At 38.4% G+C, this 22,115-nt stretch overlaps 1 protein-coding gene across 2 annotated transcripts in view; it reads left to right on the top strand.

Annotated features, from left to right (window-relative positions):
- The window catches only part of sec23ip (SEC23 interacting protein), a 135,382-nt gene that overhangs the window by 103,444 nt on the left and 9,823 nt on the right, over nucleotides 1-22,115 (top strand). For both annotated transcript variants that reach the window (XM_073027705.1, XM_073027704.1), the window contains exon 18: nucleotides 21,201-21,317. In XM_073027705.1, coding sequence (XP_072883806.1) covers nucleotides 21,201-21,282 — 82 coding nt within the window. In that variant the 3' untranslated portion in view covers nucleotides 21,283-21,317. The remainder of the gene's footprint in view (nucleotides 1-21,200; nucleotides 21,318-22,115) is intronic.

Genomic DNA, 22,115 nt, shown 5'->3' with positions numbered 1-22,115 from the left:
ATGCCAATATACCATTTGCCTTTTTCACCGCCTGCTGTACTTGCATGCCCACCTTCAATGACTGGTGTACAAAGATACCCAGGTCTCGTTGCACCTCCCCTTTTCCTAATCAGCCACCTTTCAGATAATAATCTGTTTTCCTGTTCTTGCAACCAAAGTGGATAACCTCACATTTATCCACATTAAATTGCATCTGCCATGAATTTGCCCACTCACCTAACCTATCCAAGTCACCCTGCATAGGAAGAGAAGCAGGCATTCTGGTGGAGCTTGGAGATTTTAGATAGAAATGGAGGATATGTGAATGATATACAGAAGGGGGACATTTAGTATAAATTGGCATCAAGAACAGCACAACATTGTGGGCCAAGTGGTCTATCCAGTGCTGCACTATTCTATGTTCTATATTTTCCACTTTTAACCTGGAATTTGAATATGGTGAATGGTTATGATAGACTGAAGTTAAATCAGTAGAATACTGATTATATTTGCAATGAAATGTGTCTCAACTTTCAATACACAATTAGGATTCAATTAACAACTTGGAACCATCTTGCCAAAATGGGATGACTTGTGAGTTTAAGTGTGAGTTGTATGATTGAGTTCCAAAGCAAGATTAATTAATGAAAATGTATCTAACTTTGGAACATTTAAAGTGTTTTGCTATTGCAAGGCTTTGTCATCAAGTATGTATGAGAGTAAAATTCAGAAGCTGGAATATCCTTGTCTGTTTTCAGTAGAGGAGCCTGTCTCCTGGGACTTTTTATATATTTGTTTCAAAACACCCCATGGATATTTAGAATGAGAATTAGAATCAGGTTTAATATCACTGGCATATGTTGCGAAATGTGTTGTTGTCCATCAGCAGTACATTGAAATACATAATTTAAAAAAATTGTGAGTTAGGTTGTGACCTTCACTCTGGGCTTTGTGTCTGAGGACCACGCAACATTCATTCAGCTGAACTGAGGCTGTGGCCTGCTAAGGGCTTCATGTCTACAGATTCACTTTTCTTTTGAATGCTAATTGCTTACTTTTAATGCTTGCAGGATTTGTTTTTTTTTCTCTCTCTCTCTGCACATTGAGTGTTTGACAGACTTATTTATGGGTTCTTTTGGATTTCTTTGTTTTATGACTGTCTCAAGAGTGTATAATGTATACATTGATAATAAATGTACTTTGAACTGTGTATATATATATTTTTTAAGTTAAATGGTGCAAAAAGAGAAAAAAAAGTAGTGAGGGAGTACTCACTAGTGAGTAGTGAGGGAAAATAGTAGTAGATTCAATGTCCATTCAGAAACCTAATTGCAGAGCGGAAGAAGCTCTTCAGGCTTCTGTAGGTCCTGGGTGATGGGTGTCCTTTATGATGGATGCTGCCTTTTTGAGGCTGCGCTCCTTGAAGATATCTTGGATAATGGGGAGGCTAGTGCCTATGATGGAGCTGACTGAGTTCACAACTTTCTGCAGCTGATCCACTGCAGTACACCTCCACCATACCAGACAAAGATGCAGCCAGTTAGAATGCTCTCCACAGTACATCAGTAGAAATTTATCAGTGCCTTATGGGTAAATTTTAACCCAGGAGATGGTTGCAAGTAATAATTATTTCATTTGTATCAACCAAAATTTTACCTTGTTTGGTCTAGATATACCAGGAATAAAGGCACTTTCTATCAATGGTAATGTTTGTTAGGATTATTGCCTTTAATGTCAAGATCAGTCCTTCAAAAACAGTTTTTGTGAAATGGGCTTTTATGCCGTTGCCCCAAAACACTTTTTTTCCCCCCCAGATCATGTAGCAGTTTGACAGTAATCCCTTCATCTTGCCTCTATACAACATACTCTGTGGTAATAGGTGATAGAGAGGGCTCTGTTTCTAAGCATTTAACAAGTTTCCTCAGCCCTTTGACCTGCATTGCTCCCCAGTGCAAGTACAGCCTTGCCAATTAACATGAATGTATGAGTTGAATTCCCATACAATCAAAATGTAGTTATGCCATGTAATATGTATTTAATTTTTTGTGAGGATAGTGAAGCACTTCGGCACTTCTGTGCACAGAAACAAGAATATGGGATAGGAAAACCAGGCTGGATTCCCCAATCGTTCACTGCTGCAAGGAAAATATTAATGTAAATTAAAATGAGAGAGCAGAGGAACAGAAGGTTCCCCAGATTGCAATCAAAAGCGTGGGCGGCGGTTCAAAGGTTGGATAATTGAGAAGTTCAACATATAAGATTGCAAAAGGATGAAGACTGTTGAATTATTGAAACCTCAATGGAATACCTTCCCTGTCATTTACTATCTAATGTTTTGATGAAAATATATTGGCACTAATCTAATGCAGTGCATTTATATTTAGCTGTGTCCTCAGTCTGCTGTCAGTCAACTTCCAATCAGTGCCTATGTGTTGCTGGTATATTACTGTCATTTCACATACTAATCTCCAAAGTAAGTCTTTATCAAAGACCTTCTCAAAATCCAAGTACATCTCATCCATTAGTTCTCCCTTATCTATTATAGCAGTTACATCTTGGGAAATAAAAGTCAGTAGGTTTGTCAAACATTCTTTCCCTTTCATAAATCAAGTTGACTTTGTCTAATGTCTTTGATATTTTCTAATGGTATGCCGGAAGCGCTAAAGTCCCACCAGCTCTCTTCCCTCCTCTAGCAGGGTCATGTGTCAAAAGCCATTAGAGTTTAGAAATGTTTCTGAATATGACATTCAGTAAGTTTAGGACTTGCAAGAGTTTAAACTAAAATGCTGATCAAAACTACAAACTGTGGGTCCTAACTTATTTTGATCTGTATGCTTCTTCCAGATCATCCACGATGTAATATTTTTTCCTGATTCCCAAACAATACTTAAGGGCAGGAAAAGAAGCCCTTTTTCAAAGTTCAAAGTACATTTATTATCGAAGTATATATACAACCTTGAGATTTGTCATCTCACAGGCAACTACAAAACAAAGAAACCCAATAGAACCCTTTTTTAAAAAAAACAAACGCACAATGTGCAAAAAAAATTGTGCAAACAATACAAACCAAACAAATAACACTCAGAACCAAAGTTCATGGAAGTGATTTCACAAATATGAAGATAATTCATCACTGCAGCTGGTCCAGGAGCCCTTTAGTTACAGGCCACAGCCTCAGTTCAGTGCAGAGGCGAGTAAACCTCACAGAGCAGTGCATGCCAAGTGCTGGAGGAACTCAGCAGATTAAATAGCATCTTTGGAAATGAAAAGATAATCAACATTTTGGGTCAAGACCCTCCTTCAGGACTCAGCGAGATGTGCACCGGCTCATTCCTCACTCTTGGGCATGGGCTCTGCTGCTTCGATTCGGCCCAAGTCCACTCCAGCAATGACCAAACATCAGCTCATTCCTCGCTCTCAAGAAGAGTCCTGGTAGCTATTTCTACTGGAATATGAAGTACACACACACTTGGAGTATTCTTTTAGGATTGGTTGCACCTATTATGATATGGGTGTAGGTAACTGACCATCACTCTAAATTGGAAACCTCAGAGATAATTAGTGAACTATAGTTCATAAAGGCCTATGTTAACTATTACTTTGGTTTGGGTTTTAAGAAGAGCATTTTCTCCAGTGTGCAGGCTAAGTGGTTACAGATGGTGTGGGTGGCCTTTCTGCTGTCTTTGATGTAATTAATGTGAATAATTGCAAATGCTACCCTTGAAGAGCTCTATTAAATGGGTTTAAATTGACTGTAAAAAGATTCAAACTAGAAATATGCTGCAGGTTGAATTGAACATAAGATATTTTAAATAACAAAACTGAGCGTGAAGAAGCTCCTCGTCACCTCATTGGAACTCAAATTAGTGAAATAATGTTAGTCATTTAATGTCTAAAGAAGAATTTTCTGAAATCCCTGACCAACTTAATTGTGAGATCTTAATGGCTGATGAGCAGTTTTCACGGTAAAATGCTTGAATGCTTTCAATTGGCTCAACAAAATAAATGTGGTTGAAGCATACATTATATTAGCTGGTGGATATTCCAAGAAATCCGAATTAATTCCAAGCACGCACAGCTTTCTCATGGCTTCATGTCTGCACATCAGCTTTTGTTTTTACAGGGCTTGATGTAAGAAATAGGTGATTCAAATAATTTGATCTATTCAATCAAATACTTGGAAATTTAGAATTTTTAGAAGCCTTGCTGGAAGTGAAAAAAAAAGTTACCTGTCGTAAAGGGGTCTTGTAAGTCATTCCAATTGAAAGGATAACTTACTGACCTAAATACCAGGATTAATGTTGTTTCATTGTTCAACACAGGATGTATTACAGTATTACTGTGCCTATTTTTCTTCATCTCCCCTGGAGAGTATTTGGGAAATTTTGTTAGCAAGACTTCCATTTTAACTTTGTATGTCTGAGTAGGCAGCCTTTCATTTAAAGGCTCCCTGAGAGCTGTAGTTGGTCCAATGAAAGCTGGGAAATACAGTGGATCACACACAAAATGCTGGAAGAACGCAGCAGTTCAGGCATCATCTAGGAAGAGTATAGTCGATGCTTCAGGCCAAAACTCTTCGGCAGGATTTCAACCCAAAACATCAACTATACTCTTTTCCTAGATGCAGCCCGGCCTGCTGAGTTCCTCCAGCATTTTGAGTGTGTTGCTCGGATTTCCTCTTGTTTGCAGATTTTCTCTTGTTTGGGAAATACAGTAGATTCTGGTTAATTGAGCTATCAGTTAATCATAGTAACTGATTACTTGGGACAACTGTTAAAGAGCAAAAACGAATCGAGAAAGTAGCTGGGATTTGCTTCGTTTATTTGGGACATTATGCCATGTAATTGGGACAGGAGACTATTACCAAATAGTTTCTATCTAGTGTTAGTCATGTGCACTTACATGGCCATTGGACACAACACCATGCTTTGAGCAAACAGGTTTTAAATAGCATCAGTTGTGTGTGTTTGTGTTCAAAATGCAGCATTTTTTTTGTCACTGATAGTAAGAAATAAGCAGTGAGACAATTCAGAGCTATTTTTGCTCACTGCAGTTTCAAGCATTTGGTATTAGAAATGCCAAATATGACTGTGAATGGAAATAAAATGATTTTCACTACTTTATCAATTTAGAAACTATGAAGATTTGAAGAATGCAATAATTGGAAAGCATTGTATGAGGGCAGTCCATTATCTGCCCTAGGAATATGTTTTGATTTTGTTCATTTACAGTCAAAAGAATGCGATGTGAATGAATTCCTCCATTGATAGCTATTAGAAACTAATACAGTTCTATAGTACAGTCAGCCCTCCTTATCTGTGGGTTCCGCATGCGCGGATTCAACCAACCGCGGATCGGGCAAACCCGTAAGTTCTCTCTCCAGTACTCATTGTTTGAGCATGTACAGACTTTTTCTTCTTGTCATTATTCCCTAAACAATACAGAATAACAACTATTTACATAACATTTACATTGTATTAGGTATTATAAGTAATCTGGAGATGATTTAAAGTATACGGGAGGATGTGCATAGGTTACCATGGATCGGGAATTGAAAAAAAAATGGAAGTTCTCTAAGTTGGAACAGGTACATCCAGTATTATTTAGAGTCAGTCAGTCAAATGTTTGTCTTAGTATATAGTATATATTTTACCTTTCTATGCATATAAAACACTTAAGAAACATATGTTTTTCAATAATTAAACCACTGCGTTGCTTAGTAATAATTGTAGCTTTCATTGGGGCAGGGCCTTCACATGCTCCATTATTCTCACTTTATCCTTTAAAATTGTTCCAATCTTTGACCGACTGTAGCCTAATGCTTTTCCAATGACTGATGGCATTTCACCTCTTCTGATCGTTGCTTTATTTCTACTTTATTTTCAATCATGATCGTTTTCTGTCATCGGAACAGAAACACTGCGGGCCCCAAGCCCCGCTGGGTCCTAAAGTCCACCACACTGAGACAGGTTAAATAAGTTCCAGAGCTTCGCCGGGTCCTAAAGTCCACCGCACTGAGACAGGTTAAATAAGGAACTTGAGCATCCACGTTTTTTGGTATCCACGGGGGATCCAGGAACCAATCCCCTGCACATAAGGAGGGCCAACTGTATTGTAGTAGTATTGGTGATGTTCTAATGTGTTATGTATTTTATTTAAATACTTTATTTGTTCCTCTTTTTATTTACCATCTTACCTATTTCCTTGAAACATTGGCTAATTGGGTCAGCCATTCATTTGGGCCAAAATGTAATAGATCCGATGTGTCCCAAGTAATCAGAATCCACTGTATGTACTTCTTTTGATACAGAGTGCCACCTTAGTTGTTTTGCTCCTCATCAGTTTAAGATGTGGATATATCATGATGATCAAAATGTAGGGTGGCACGGTAGGGCAGTGATTAGCACAATGCTTTACATTACCAGCAACCCGGGTTCAATTCCCACAACTACTTGTAAGAAATTTGTATGTTCTCTCCATGACTGTGTGGATTTCCTCCGGGTGCTCCGGTTTCCTCCCACAATCCAAAGACGTACCAGTTGGTAGGTTAGTTGGTCATTGCAAATTGTCCTGTGATTGGAGTAGAGTTAAACCCAGGGATTGCTGAGCTGCACACTGGAAGGGCCAAAAGGGCCTTTTTTGTGCTTTATCTCAAAAAATAAATATAATCAAGGAATATTTTCAGTGGAATATTTATAAGTAATCTGGTAGGTTCTGAAAATATTGAAGGAAAGTGCACATTTGAAAAATTATTGTAATCATTCAGATAGTGTTTTTCATATTATTTCATAGCTGATTAAGATGTAATTCAGAAGTGATGGTCAGGATCGGATTTCATATCACCGGCATATGTCATGAAATTTGTTAACTTAGCGGCAGCAGTACATTGCAATACATGATAATGTAGAAAAATGAGTAAGTCGTACAGTAAATATAGAAATGTGTATTAAATAATTTAAAATAGTGCAAAAACAGAAATAATATATTGTTTAAAAAGTGAGGTAGAGTTCATGCGTTCAATGTCAATTTAGAAATCGGATGACAATGTGGAAGAAGCTCTTCCTGAATCACTGAGTGGGTGCCTTCCTGATGGTAACAGTGAGCATAGGGCATGTCCTGGGTAATGGGGATCCTTAATAGACTCCACCTTTCTGAGGTACTGTTCCTTGAGGATGTCATGGATGCTGCAAAGGCTAGTACCCAAGATGGAGCTGACTAATTTTACCACTTTCTGCAGCTTTTTTCAGTCTTGTACAGTAGTTCTCCCCCCCCCCCCCCCCAACCCCATACCAGATAGTGATGCAGCCAGTCAGAATGCTCTCCTCAGTACAAATTTTCAAGTGTTTTAGGTGATAAACCAAATCTCCTAAAACTCCAGATGAAATATAGCCACTGTCTTGCCTCCTTTATAGCTGCATCGATATCTTGGGACCCAGAAACTTGAAATTGCTCACTCTCTCCACTTCTGATCTCTCTGAGGATTGGTTCATGTTCCTTCGTCATACCCTTCCTGAAGTCCACAATCAGCTCTTTGGTCTTACTGACGTTGAGTGCCAGGTAGTTGCTGTGACACCACTCATCACTAGATTATACTAGCTGGTATAATCTGCTTTTGTACACCTTCTTGTGTCCATCTGAGACTCTGCCAACAATGGCTGTATCATCAGCAAATTTATAGATGATATTTGAGCTATACCTAGCCACACAGTAATGGGTATAGCGAGAGTAGAACAGTGGGTTAAGCACACATCCCTGAGGTACGTCAGTGTTGATCGTCTGCAAGAAAGATATTATTACCAATCCACACAGATTGTGGTTAGGAAGTCGAGGATTCAATTGCAGAGGGAGATGCAAGGGCCCAGGTTCTATAGCTTAATGATCAAGTTTGTGGGAATGATAGTGTTAAACGCTGTGCTGTAGTCAACCAACAGCATTCTGACATGGGTGTTTGTATTGTCCAGGTAATCTAAGGCCATGTGAAGAGCCATTGAGATTGTATTTGCCATAGACCTATTGTGGTGATAGGCAAATTCCAGTGGGTCCAGGTTCTTGCTGAAGCAGAATTTGATTTTAGCCATGACCAACCTCTCAAAGCATTTCATTACCGTAGATGTGAGTGCTACTGGAAGATTCAGGCATATTAAGTCATGAAGGCAGCTCGCACTACTCTTCTTGGGCACTGGTATAATTGTTGCCCTTTTGAAGCGGGTGGGAACTTCCGACGGTACCAGTGAGAGGTTGAAAATGGCTTTGAATACTCCTAGCAGTTGGTTGGCACAAGTTTTCAGAGCCTTACCAAATATTCCATCAGGGCTTGCTCCCTTGCCATGGTTCACCTTCCTGAAAGACAGCCTGACATTGGCCTCTGAGTTGGAGATCACAGGGCTACCGAGTGCAGCAGGGATCTTCACAGGTTTAGTTATATTCTCCCTTTCAAATCAGGCATAGATGGTGTTGAACTTATCTGGTGATGAAGCATCGCTGCCGTTCATGCAATTGGGTTTTGCTTTATAGGAAGTAAAGTCCTGCAAACCGTGCTAGAGTTGATGTACATCTGATGTCACCTACAACCTTGCATGGAATTGTTTCTTCGCTCTTGAAATAGCCCTCTGCAAGTTTTCATAAGCACACACTCATCCACACAGGTTTTAATGAAGTTGGTAACAACTGTGGCATACTCATCCAGATTCTAAGATGAATTGTTGAATACTGTCCCGTCCACCAATTCAAAGCAGTCCTGTGCTTCCCTTGTCCATTCTTTCTTGGTCCTCACTAATGGTGCTGCAGACTTCAGTCCCTGCCTATACTCAGAGAGTAGAAGTATAGCTAGGTGATCAGACTTTCCAAAGTGAGGGCATGGAATAGCATGGTAGGCATTCTTGATAATGGTGTAACAGTGGGTCAATGTGTTGTTTCCTCTGGTACTAGAAGTGATTTGTTGATGGTAATTATTTAGTGACTTTTTCAAGCTGGCCTGGTTAAAATCCCCCAAAATGCTGGTGAAGGTGTCAGGGTGTGCTGTTTCATGCATGTTGTTCACATTGCTCAGATCATCTAGATTCTGTTTGACATTGGCCTGAAGTGGAATGTACACCACTACCAAAATTATCACTGACATCTCCTGCGGCAGGTAAAATGTCCGACACTTAATTGAAAGTTATTCCAGGTCTGGTGAGCAAAATTGGGACATCACTGACACATTTTTGCACCAAGAGGAGTTGATCATGAGGCATACACCTCCACCCCTGCTTTTGAGAGACTCGACAGTCATATCCTGATGGTGTATAGTGAACCTGTCAATCTAAATCACTACATCCGGTACGGACGGGGATAAGCAGGATTCCGTGAAGCAGAGGATGCAAACAGTCCTAATGTCTCTTTGATACAGCACCCTAGCTCTGAGATCTTCGATTTCATTTACTATTTACTGGCTATACATTTTCCAGCAATATAGTCTGTATTGGGAGTCAAAAACCCTGTATTTTTTTTAAATGCACTTGTAGCCCTTAGTGACAGCCAAGTTTCTGACAAGTACAACCACAATTGGCATAATTTCCATTGGTTTTATGCAGCGATAGATTATTTAATTGCATTAAAACATCTTTAACTGTACAGACCTTGGATGCAGTTGTGATTCTCTGAAAAAATTGATTTATTTCTGTTACAGACTTCAAACTTAATTTTTACCTTAGTGATAAAAAACATGATGGCTAAGAAGTGTAGCACTTTACCTTGAACCAGTTTCTTCAAAGCAAAAAAATTCAGTTTTCAAAACCACTGTTACTTTGCGATGACCCAGAAACTGTTTGGGTGCATTTTAGCCTTGTTAGGCCGGATTGATTAGATAATTCTGTGCAATTTTCCACAGTGCAAAAGGTGTGCGTATTTAAGTGCTGATTTTTTTCCCTCCCCGAAATTAGCTAGATTTTCAAAGAATTAAGCATGCAAAGAGCTAATGCAATGTCATTTCTGTGGTTAAACTATTCATGCTTGTTTCCTCTCTGAAATTAGGATTGATTGCCTGAAGTTCTTTCAGAGTGATGCAGTAGATACTTCCACTGGTTCCAAATTGGAAATGAGCAGGATATTATTTCAGCACTTCATGATGCACATATTGTGATAATTTCATAGTTCAGTGCAGCCCAGTACAAACAGCTCTTCAGTTTCTATTTCTTGGCCTAATATAAAATGAATATTTTGTATTACTTTCATTAATATCATTTCCAGGGCTGAAATAAAAACAGAAATTGCAGAAAATAGTCAGCAGTTTGGCTCACATTCATAGAGAACAAAAACAGTTAATGCTTTGGGTCATTGACTTTTCATTGGAATTGGGAAGAGAAATAAATGAGATTCAAAATGCATGGAAAGCAGAAAAGGAAGAGAAATGGATCCACGATGAAGTGAAAAACAGCATAGGTTAAGGCTACGTCCGCACTAGACCAGATAATTTTGAAAACGCCGGTTTCGCATAAAAACGATAGGCGTCTACACCAAACGTTTTTGAAAATACCTCCGTCCACATTAGAGCAGGTATTTGGGCGAATCTCCTCCTACTGGGCATGCGCAGGACACATTTACCGAAAACAAGCGACATGTTTGGTGTCAAATCTCGCCGTGAAAGACTTGGTGTGCATTTGTCCAGTTACAGACTAGAAAAATTTATTTGCCAAATGACGGACTGATGTAGGCTCTTGCGCAGGAGGACTTAAAACTAAAAAAAAACAAATACTGAAGCGTATGGAGGCAACCGACAGGGAGTTCACGGACAGTATGATCCGGCTGACGACGAACATTGAAAAACTGAGTAACTCTGTTGCATTAATAAAGCCCCTTATTAAATGTATAAAACATGTCTGCATCAGTATTATCTTGTATTTCCATACAATGTTACATTAGGCTGTTACACATCTATTGTCAGAGAAGTACTTGCATAAATAGGTAAGCCATCTTCATACAAGCAAGGATAGAAAACAGGTCAAAGTGAGTATACTTATTTATTCAGTAAGTTATGGGTCAAAGTATTTGGTGAGTACATTTCTAACTCTTCTGGCTTCAGTCCTGTTGCCATCTGTTCGGAAATTGTTAGGTTGCGTTCAAGAAAACAATGAAATGGCGCGCTGCCATCACCATCTCTTCTGGCACGTCATGACAGTGTTTTTAGATTTCTCCGGTTACCCCGTCCACACTGCTCTGCCCAATCCGGCGTATTCAAATTTATACACTCTGGAGGGCGTTTTAGAAAAGCTCCGTTTTCAGGGGAGGAAAATGCGGTTTCAATGTGGACAGAGGGTCTAAACAAAGAGAAAAAGCTTCAGTTACGGATTTATCCGGTCTAGTGTGGACGTAGCCTAAATGACTGAAGTACTGAGTCCAAAGTGAAATAAGGTTATATTAAGAAACAAAGTAGACTGAAAGAGGTGTAAATTCTAAATAATTATCTAAAGCAGGGGTTCCCAATCTTTTTTTATGCCATGCACCTCTGCCATTAACCAAGGGTCTATGGATTCCAGGTTGGGAACCCCTCATCTAAAGTAACCTGAGAAATGTAGAATATTTCCTGTAGATCAGAAATTACAATGCTGAAAAGTTTGACTTGCCTGAAATTAATGAACTTCTTGCATCTGCTGTTCCTGTACCTTGCATTCAGCTCCATTGGTGCAAACTGGGAGGCAGAGGCATCAGAGGTGGAGACTTAAAAGTGACAGCTGATTGTTCCTTGGCATCTGAGTTGCAGCTGATTGGTCACCCCGTCTGAATTTGGTCCTCTATTCTAGAGTCCATATCATAAGCATTATCTGTAATGCAAGAAGCTGAAAGAAGTTCAAGTAAATCGCCTGTTGGTGTGCTTAAGTGTGTGGGGAGGGAAGGTGAGTGATCAAGTGATCACCGGGGGAGGTGGGGGGGGAAGCTACAAAGAATAGTTCATTGAATGTAAAAGCAGACAACCAGGGTTCAATTCCACTGCTTTACAGACACCAGTGGAATTGACCTCTGGTTACTAACGCTGTAATAGTGTTATGTGAACCACTATGCTAGACCACTGACCAGGCCTGTTCAGTTTTCCCCACTGTACTCTTCACACCAGCTCTTCCCATTCCCAGAACAAGGGAATTCTGTCCAGCACCAGTAACTCGGGTGCAATTCCACTGCTGTACATACAAAGTTTGTATGTTCTACCCACATGTGTGTGTGTTTCCTTTGGGTGCTATAGTTTCTTCCCACATTCTGAAGATGTACAGGTTAGTAGGTTAATTGGTTACATGGATATAATTGGGTGATGGAGACTTGTTGTGGTAGAAAGGCCTGTTACTCATCATTTTTATCTCTAAATGAAAAAACTGTACTAGAATGGAATTCATGGTTAAAGCAAAAATGAGGATTTATTGAGCACTTGAATGAAAATTGATACCGTCAAAGTCCTGATGAAGGATCTCAGCCTGAAATGCCGACTGTTTACTCATTTCCACAGTTACTGCCTAGTCTGGTGAGTTCCTCCAGCATTTTGTGTGTGTTGCTGTCAAAGGAGATGTGATTTCCTAGCATGAAATATTCAGCTATCATGGATTACACTGTGATAATTCATCTAGATTAAAATAATGTCCAATTGTTATTTTCTCCAAAATTCAATCCATATACTGGACATCACTTTTGCTAATTTACTCTATTTTAAGAATTAAGTAATCTACTTGTGTTCCAAAGGACCCACATAATTGTAGCAAAAAGATTGTGAATGAAAATTGCTGTGGATTTCAGTTAATTGGGACACATTCGGAACCATTACATTTTGGCCCAATTAAGCAACTACCCTAATTAGCTGGTTTTATGGAAATAGTTAAAGTTTTTAAAAAGACAAAGTACGGTTTAACTGAGTAATAAATTGTGTATTTAAATGAAATACAGAACTAATTAGAACACTATCAATACTACAGCAGTACTATGAAACCATATTAGTTCCTAATAGTTATTGATGGAGGAATTTGTCCAGTGTATGCACTGCTGTGTTCTTTTGATTGACTGCAAATGAACACAATTGACGCAGCCACCTAGATAATGGGCTGCCTTGATAAAATTTTTGACGATTACATCCTCCAAATCTTCATTTTCATTGTAACATTTAAGATGATTGTCAATAGCTTCAGACTCTATATAGTTCCTGACTTGTTGAAGTAGTGTAGTGAAATTGTTTCATTTTCACTCCGAGCTGTTTCTCTGTCTCCAAGCCTGAATTCTTAAAACCACAGTGAGCAAAGCAGTTAAGAATTGTCTTGCTGCTCGTTTCTTGCCAAGTATCAGTGACAAAAGTCACTGTGTTTTGAACACAAGCACATGCTACTGGCGCAATTTAAAAACTGCTGTAACATGATGTAGTGTCTAATGGCCACACAAGTGCATGTTTCTGAGACTGGTTAGTAACTGTTTGGCAATATAAGCAGCATAGTTTCTAAAATAAACTCAGGGAATCCCTGCTAGTTTCTTGATTATTTTTTGTTCTTTTAAGAGTTGTCCCAAAAAAGCAGCTGCTCTAATTGACTTGATAGCCTAATTAATTGGAATCTACTGGATTGTGTTTTTGAACTCCCATGACTGCTTTAATATGTGAAATTTACAGTATCGTGGAGAGGATAGATTACTTTCTTGAAGAGACAGTTATGGAGTAATAAAGAGGATAATTAGTGACTGCTGATTTTTAGTTGTTGATCAAAAACGCATCTTTTCAAACTTTTTCGAAAAGTCATGAGTTTTATTGCGCTAACAATATTAAATTTTTAATTTGTACATTAAATACAACCTGAGAGAAACAAGGGAATGAATATCTCATTAATACTGTGTGTGGAAAAATGCAGCAACCTTGGCTTGAAGCTTTATTTTTGCTTGAATAAATAGTACACTCACTCATTCAGGCTCTGTATTCTATAGGATAGTAGTTTCAAACTTTAAAGTAAATTTATTATCAAATTACATATCATGTACTACCCAGAGATTCATTTTCTTGTAGGCATTCTCAGTAAATACAAAGAAATACCATAAAAATCGATGAAAAACTGCACACAAGACAGATAAGCAGCCAATGTGTAAAAGATGACAAACAGTTATTACAGAAAGAAAAAGACAAACAAATTAATTATAATAAATAAACAATAAATATCAAGAACATGAGTTGAAGAGTCCTTGAAACTGAGTCCATATTTTGTGGAAACAATTCAGTATTTGGGGCGAGTGAAGTTATCTCCTCTGGTTCAAGAGCCTGATGGCTGAGGGATAATAACTATTCCTGAACCTAGTGGTGAGGGTCCTGAGGTTTTTGTATCTCCTTCCTGATGGCAACAGTGAGAAGTGAGCATGGCCTGGATGATGGGGTTCCTCAATGATGAATATTTCTTCCTGTGACCTGCTCTCTTTGTCCTGTTCAGTTGTGGGGAGGGCTTTATCTGAAATGGACTGAGCTGTTTCCACAACCTTTTGTACACTTTTCCCTTCAAGGCCATTGGTATTTCTATACCAGGCTGTGATGCGATCAGTCAACATACTCTCCACCATGCATTTACAGAAGTTTATCAAAGTTTCAGATGACATGCTGAATCTTTAAAAACTTCTAAGAGAGTAGAGACTCTCCTATGCTTTCTTTGAAATAACACATGGATTTTAGACCCAGAACAGATCCTCTGAAATAGTAACACTGAGGAATTAAAAGTTGTAACCCTCTCCAACTTTGATCCCTCAATGAGGACTGGCTCATGGACCTTCTGTTTCCTCCTGAAGTCAATAATCAGCATTGTGGTTTTGCTGATATTGAGTGAGATGTTATTGTAGTACAACTCAGCCAGATTTTAAATCTGCCACCTATATGCTGATTCGGCCAGCAACAGCGGTGTCATCAACAAACTTAAATATGTGCTTAGCCTCACAGTCATAAGCATAAAGGTAGTAGATTAGGTCGCTAAGCAGACAGCCTTGTTTACTGATGGAGATTGGGTAGGAGATGCTGTTGCCAATCAGAACCGACTTCATCCACAACACAGCCTTGTGGTGCACCTTTACTGATGGAGATTGTGTAGGAGATGTTGCCATTTGGTACTGACTTTCCTCTACAATTGAGGAAATTGAAGATCCAGTTGCACACTGAGGTATTGAAGTCCAGGTATTGGAGCTTACTGATTAGTTTTCAGGGGATGATAATACTGAATGTTGAACTGTTGTCAGTGAAGAACCAATGAAAAGATATCTGCTATTTACCTGTTATGACGGTAGGCAAATTGCAGCAGATCCAAGTAGCTTTTCAGGCAGGAGTTGATGTGTTTCAGCACCAACCTCTCAAAATATTTCATTATGGTAGATGTAAGTGCTACTGGACAATGGTCATTAAGGAAAGTTATCACATTCTTCTTGGGCACCGTTATTTCCTTCATCCAGTGAAAGAAAGGATGTATTTTGAAGAGAGGAACCAATTGACTGTTCAAAAACTTTTAACTAATATTTATGGCTTGCCCAACCCACTTCCACATTCCCAGACACCATTCAGATTGAAGACTGTTGAAGAAAACTGTTATTAGAAATATTAATGCCTTATGGTCAAACAATATTTGCACTTTTGGCTTTGTACAAGACTGCAATCTCAGCCATCCCACAAAAGCAGCGTCAAAAGGTGCAAAAAGTATTGATCCATCCATAATAAATGTGCACTAGCTTAAAAATCAAAGCCAAGAATCCTCAAACCAAGAAATCTCTGGTTTATTTTAAGTGTTCTGCCTTGGTTGTGAAATCAGGTGAATTTGCCAAATGTATATGGAGCAGCTTAGATTCAGTGAAGGATTGCTTGAGCTAAATTAAGATCACGACTTGGACTCAGCCATTCCAAAACATGAATTTTCTTCTTCTTAAACCATTCTGTTGAAGATTCAGATAACAGACTGCTACCACGACATTCTCCTATAGGATGTCTTGATACAACTTTGAATTTATTGTTCCCTCAACGAAGCCCCAAACCAATGTGATCCCTCCACCATGCTTCACAGTTGAGGTGAGGTTTTGATGTTGGTGTGCAGTGCCCTTTTTCCTCCAAGCAATGCAATGTACATTTCTGCCAATAAGTTCAACGTTTGTCTCATCTGTCCACAGAACAAAGTCCTAGAAGCATTGTAGAACATCCAGGTGGTCTTTTGCAAATTTGAGATGTGCAGCAATTTTTTTTTTGAGAACAGTGATTGCCTCCATGGTGTCCTTCCATGAATACCATTCTTGTTCAGTGTTTTTCTCATAGTGGACACATGAACAGAGACTTTAGCAAGTTCTAGAGATTTCTGCAGGCCTTTTGCTGTTACCCTTGGGTTCTTTTTCACCTCCTTCAGTAATGCACATTGTGCTCTTGGTGTGATATTTGCAGATTGCCCACTCCTAGGGAGAGTAGCAACAGTACTAAGTTTCCTCCATTTGTAGACAATTTCACTTACTGTGGACTGATGAACACTCAGGGCTTTAGAAATGCTTTTGTAGCCTTTTCCAGCTTCACGTATCTCTACAATTCATCTTCTGAGGTCTTCTGAAAGTTGTTTTGATTAAGGCATGGTGCACATAACAGATCTTTCTTGAGAAAAGCAAGTTCTGTCAGTTACCTGACTTTGTGTGTCCTTTGCATAGGGCAAGGCACCTCTACAACCCACACCTCCAATCTCATCTCATTGATTGGAACATTTGACTCCAAATAGCTTTTGTACAAACCGGCATGGATCAGAATAGAACTAGATAAAATAGGAGAAAACATACCAGAAGACTTTATATATAAATGGGAATCTAAATGGATACGGGAAAAGAAAGAATCTCCTATATTAAAACATTTGATTGATTTATGGAATAAGATAAATGTTGACGATGAGACAAAGAAATCCTTATCAGCAAAGAGATCTTTAATTCAAAATAGACTTATTCCTTTTACAATGGATAATCAACTTTTATATAATTGGTTTCAAAAAGGGATTAGATATATAGGAGATTTTTTTGAAGGAGGTATATTAATGTCATTTGATCAATTAAAGAATAAATATAAAGTATCAAACAACACTCTTTTTTTGTTACTTTCAACTAAGGGCTTATTTAAGAGAAAAGTTAGGTCAAACAATGTTACTACCGAAACCCAATGAAATAGAAACTTTAATTCAAAAAGGAAAGATTAAAAAATTTATCTCTTGTATGTATAATTTGATTCAAAAATAGGCAATTAAACAAGTAGTCCATAAGTCAAGACAAAAATGGGAAAGTGATTTGAATATCAAAATTGAAGAAAAAAACTGGTCAAGACTATTCTTGAGAGTATGACAAATACAATAAACGTTCGATTAAGATTAGTGCAATACAATTTTTTACATCAACTATATATTACACCACAAAAAATAAATAAATTAAACCCAAATTTATCTGATCAGTGTTTCCGATGTAACCAAAAAATTGGTACTTTTTTACATTCTACTTGGTCTTGCTCTAAAATTCAACCTTTTTGGACAAATTTAAGTTTTACTGGAACAAATTATTGGAATACAACTTCCACACAACCCAATATTACTTTTACTAGGTAATATTGAAGGGATAAAACCGATATCCAAATTGAATAAATATCAGAAAGAATTTATAAAAATTGCATTGGCAGTAGCCAAAAAAGCTATTGCAGTGATTTGGAAATCGGATACATATCTAAGTATAGATCGTTGGAAGGACGAAATTTATGGCTGTATTCCACTTGAAAAAATTACTTATAATTTAAGAAATAAATATGAAACAGTTTTGAAAATTTGGCGCCCTTATTTACAAAAGACAGGATTAAATATATAGGTGCTCCGAAGATGAAATAATTGGTTACTTGGGGAAAGAAATAAATATATATACTAAAGTTATTGTGAACTCCATGGAGCATGTGGGGACCCTCCAATATCCAGGCATTCCTTCTTTTTTTTTTCTTTCTTATTTTTTTTAATAGGGATGTTAGGGGGGAGGGGTTAAGGGGAGGGGGGCTGGGTAACATTTTTTTTTCATACACATTTATTCTGTAACTATTTGAAAACAATAAAAAAAGTTTTTTTTAAAAAATGAAAAAAAAACAAATAGCTTTTGTAGAAGGCATTACCCCAGTGGTTCACATACTTTTTCCAATAAATACATGTAATATGGGATCATTTTTCTCAATAAATGAATAAACAAGTAATGTTTTAGTGTTTATTTTTATTGAATTGAGTTCTCTTTATCTAGCTTTTAGGACTTGTGTGAAGATCTGATCATATTTTGGGTCATATTTGTGCAGAAATAGAGAAAATTCTACGGGGTTCACAGACTTTCTAGTTTGTGAACTATAAATGTATTGCATGGAGTAAAATGATACTTAAGCAAAATCAGATATTTGCATACTGATAAGATGCATTATACATTCTTTTGTGTTCTGTGGCATATCACCAATAATGGTGAACCAGACAGACTTAAATCTACTTCGTAATTTTTTATATGCAGTGGATTCTGGTTAATTGGGTCCAGTACGTTTTGCCCCAGCAGACCCAATCATCGGAAGTTTTATAGAAATTTATTTATTTAGTGATACAGCACAGAGTAGGTACTTCCCGCCTAAGAGCCACACTGCCCCAGCAATCCCAGACAAACCTTATTCACCCTAACCTAATCACAGGGCAATTTAGATCAGACCACATTTTATGAGTAATTAATGCAGAAAACCAGGTAATTGCAAAGGGTTCCCAAACTTTTTCGTGCACCTATAGTCAGATGAATCTTAATTTGGTAGAGTAATAATTTTTGGCTAGTGTTAAATCTTTTCATGGCAAGGGACTCAAACAATTTTTTTAAAGTCAAAGACAAAATGATCAAAAATCTCTGCTTTTTGAATCAGCATCTGTTGGCCCAAGTGGGTAACGTAACACAAGTTGACGCAATTGTTCACTCTTAAGGACGGTGTGGTGTCCAACAGCCACAAGTGCATAAGACTAACTGTCTTTTTCCCCAATTAAGCAGTATAGTGCCTCAAATAAACAAAAGAAATCTCAGCTATTTTCTCGATTTGTTTTTGTTCTTTAAGAGTTGTCCCAAATAAGCAGCTGCCCCAATTAACGGATGGCCCAATTAATTTAGAATGTGAACAAGGTGCCTCGGAAATGTAGAACTCCAATTTGTGAAGGAAAACCACATTAATTGCACAAAGAAGTGAGATGTTGGTTCCTAGTGATCCCCAGATCAGATGTCTGAAGGCAACTGCTAACAGGAAGAGAAAAAAAAAGTCTTGATCTTGAGGTCTGTAGTTTTTTTTAGGCAGCTTGTGAGGTCAGCAGATGGTGACATGATACATTGCTGGCCAACAAATCAGAGCATTTGTACTACCATAGAAATTTACACCACATGAGGTGGCTATTTGGTATTTTATAAATGTGAAGAGAATTTTTGCTTCCACCAGCCTCGCTGTGCTCAGTTCTGCCACCCATTGAATGATATAATATTATTGATCTCCACTCTCCACACCCCCCAGGTTTTCTTTTAATTAACTTGACATTTATGTCTCCTGGTTGTGTGCCTCACTGCTGAGGGAACTATTGTATGTCTATTTGGTCTTGACTTCTCAATTTTATGTACCTCAAATATACTGGCCCTCAGAGAAAACAACCCCAGTCTCTTCTCATAACTGTAATTCTGTAGCTTTGGCATTATTGTAAATCTCATGTGCACCATTTCTGTAGTGTAGTGGCAAGAGCTATGCACTAACTTTACTCATCAAAGCACACAGCATCAGATAAGCAGCATTTACAAAGAACAAATTATACACAGTTTTTGCAAGAAACAGTGCAATTAGAATGAAAAACAATTCTTTAATGCAAAATAATCATAGTGTTACTATGTTGTAGTTACCTGTCAGGGTATAGCAACAGCGGCACTAGCCAGCTCAGAGGTTCGGCAAGGTAGGGGAAATCCAGGTAGAGTGATAATAGACTCAATGGTTAGGCGTCGGACAGTAAATTCCATAGCTGCGAAAGAGATGCCAGTAAGGGTTGTTGCCTCCCAGATGCTAAGATCAAGGACGTTTCCAAATAGCTGCAGAATATTCTCGAGAGAGTGAGTCAACATTGACAGAGGTAGAAAGGGGGAAGGATCCTGTGCAGAGAGTATAGGGAGTTGGGGAAAGAGGCTGAAAGCAGCATCCTGCAAGGTAGTAATCTCTGCTTTACTCCCAGTACTATATGATAGGGCAGGAATAGGATGATAATACAGATGAATGAGTGGCTGAGGAACTGGTGTAGGGAGCAGTTTTTCAGATTTCTCGATGTCTTCTGGGGAAGGTATGACCTGTAGAAAAAGGACACTTATGACTGAATGAGTTGAAGCGTAACAAGGGGGCAAAATTGAAAAGAGTAATGAATACAGGATTGAAGGTGTTATATTTGAATGCACACAGTATACAGAATAAGGTAGGTGATCTTGTAGCGCAGTTAGAAATTGGCAGGTATGACATTGTGGTCATAACCGAGTCGTGGCTAAAAGAAGATTGTAGCTAGGGAGTTTTAACATCCAACGACAAACAGGTAGGTAGGCAGAGGGGGTGGGGTGGCTCTGTAAGTAAAAGATGAAATCAGATCCTTAGGAAAAAGGTGACATCGGATTAGAAGATGGGACCCAGATGGGAGTTACAGAAAGGCCTCTGAAAAGTAGCCAGAGTGTGGGATATAAGTTACAACAGGAGGTAGAAGAAGCTTGTAAAAAGGGAAATGTTACAATAGTCATGGGAGATGGAGAAAATCCAGTTGGTGCTGGATCCCAAGTGAAGGAATTTGTAAAATGCCTACGAGATGGTTTTTAGAGCAGCTGTGGTTGAGCCCTCTTGGAGAAAGACAATTTTGGATTGGGTGTTGTGTAATGAACCAGATTTGATTAGGGAGCTTAAGTGAGGTTATATCTTCCAATTTCCTTTATTCTACCAATGTTTGATGATTTTTCAGCACAAGACTGGATAAATCATGTTTTGGGTTGTACTTAATGACTCTCTTCTAGTGTGCTAGATTGTTGCTTGGGTTTGTTATAAATATAATGTATGTTGATTTACACAAAAATGACTATATTACCATGGAAATACTGTCTCAGCTTATTTTAAAGTCCAACTTTGATAACCACATTGTCCATTAAAAATACTTATCTTTGTTGAATGTTCTTAATCACTGCTAATACTATGACATTAATTTCCATAGGGAATCAGAAGACACAGCTTTGCTGTTTCTTAAAGAGATTTATAAATCCATCGGCATCAGCCCTGAACAACCACCACATTGATGGCCATCGACAAAACTGTGTTCATCTTGATATTGGTAAGTTTGTAATTCTCTTCAATACTTTTGCTGATCTGAATCAAACTTTGAGCTAAGCAATTCCTGACAGTCAATTGAAATCGAGCTGTTGACATTTGTTTAACATGTAAAATGTACAGTATTTTCTAATTTAAATGTATGGAAAGTCTAATCTAAATTAATCTCCTCCTCATAAATTAAGCTAATCTAAATTAATGTTCAGATCATATGAAGGTGGACTGACCAAACCACTTTACGTGTGGTTGAAAGTGAGGATGTAAGCTACATGGGAAGGCAGCAGTAGGCTGGTGAGCAGCAAAGTAATAAATGAATTGTATCTGGAGAAGCATGTTGAAAGGGCAGAAATAGAAGTGAATACACCGTGGGTGGCAGGGTGGTGATACATCTCTAAAAAAGGAGGTGTAAGACACTCCTTCCCTCCACTAGCCTACAGGTCACCATTGGGCAAGGTGTAGCAACTGCTTAGCCCCCTCAGTCAGCATCACGTGAATCCACAGGAGCAGGTGGTGGATGGTCATACGAGCAGCCGGTGCATATCACAAGTCCTGGTTATGCAGACACTATTGCCAGGCAGGCAATCTCTGAGGGGTATTGATAATGTCTGGGGTCACCTGTCTTGTAAATACACTGCCCCGAAGAAGGCAATGGCAAATCACTTCCGTAGAATTTACCAAGAACAATCATCATCATAAACTACGATTGCCTACGTCATATGAGATAGCACATAATGATGACTCCAAAAGTGGTAAAATATTGGGAAATGTTCAAGGACTACATTTTGCAGATCCTGGAAGGGAG

The sequence above is a fragment of the Hemitrygon akajei genome, chromosome 23 (assembly GCF_048418815.1).
Source record: "Hemitrygon akajei chromosome 23, sHemAka1.3, whole genome shotgun sequence".
Classification (NCBI taxonomy): domain Eukaryota; kingdom Metazoa; phylum Chordata; class Chondrichthyes; order Myliobatiformes; family Dasyatidae; genus Hemitrygon; species Hemitrygon akajei.
Note: the sequence above shows the minus strand (reverse complement) of the source record. Positions and strands in the feature narration are given on the sequence as shown.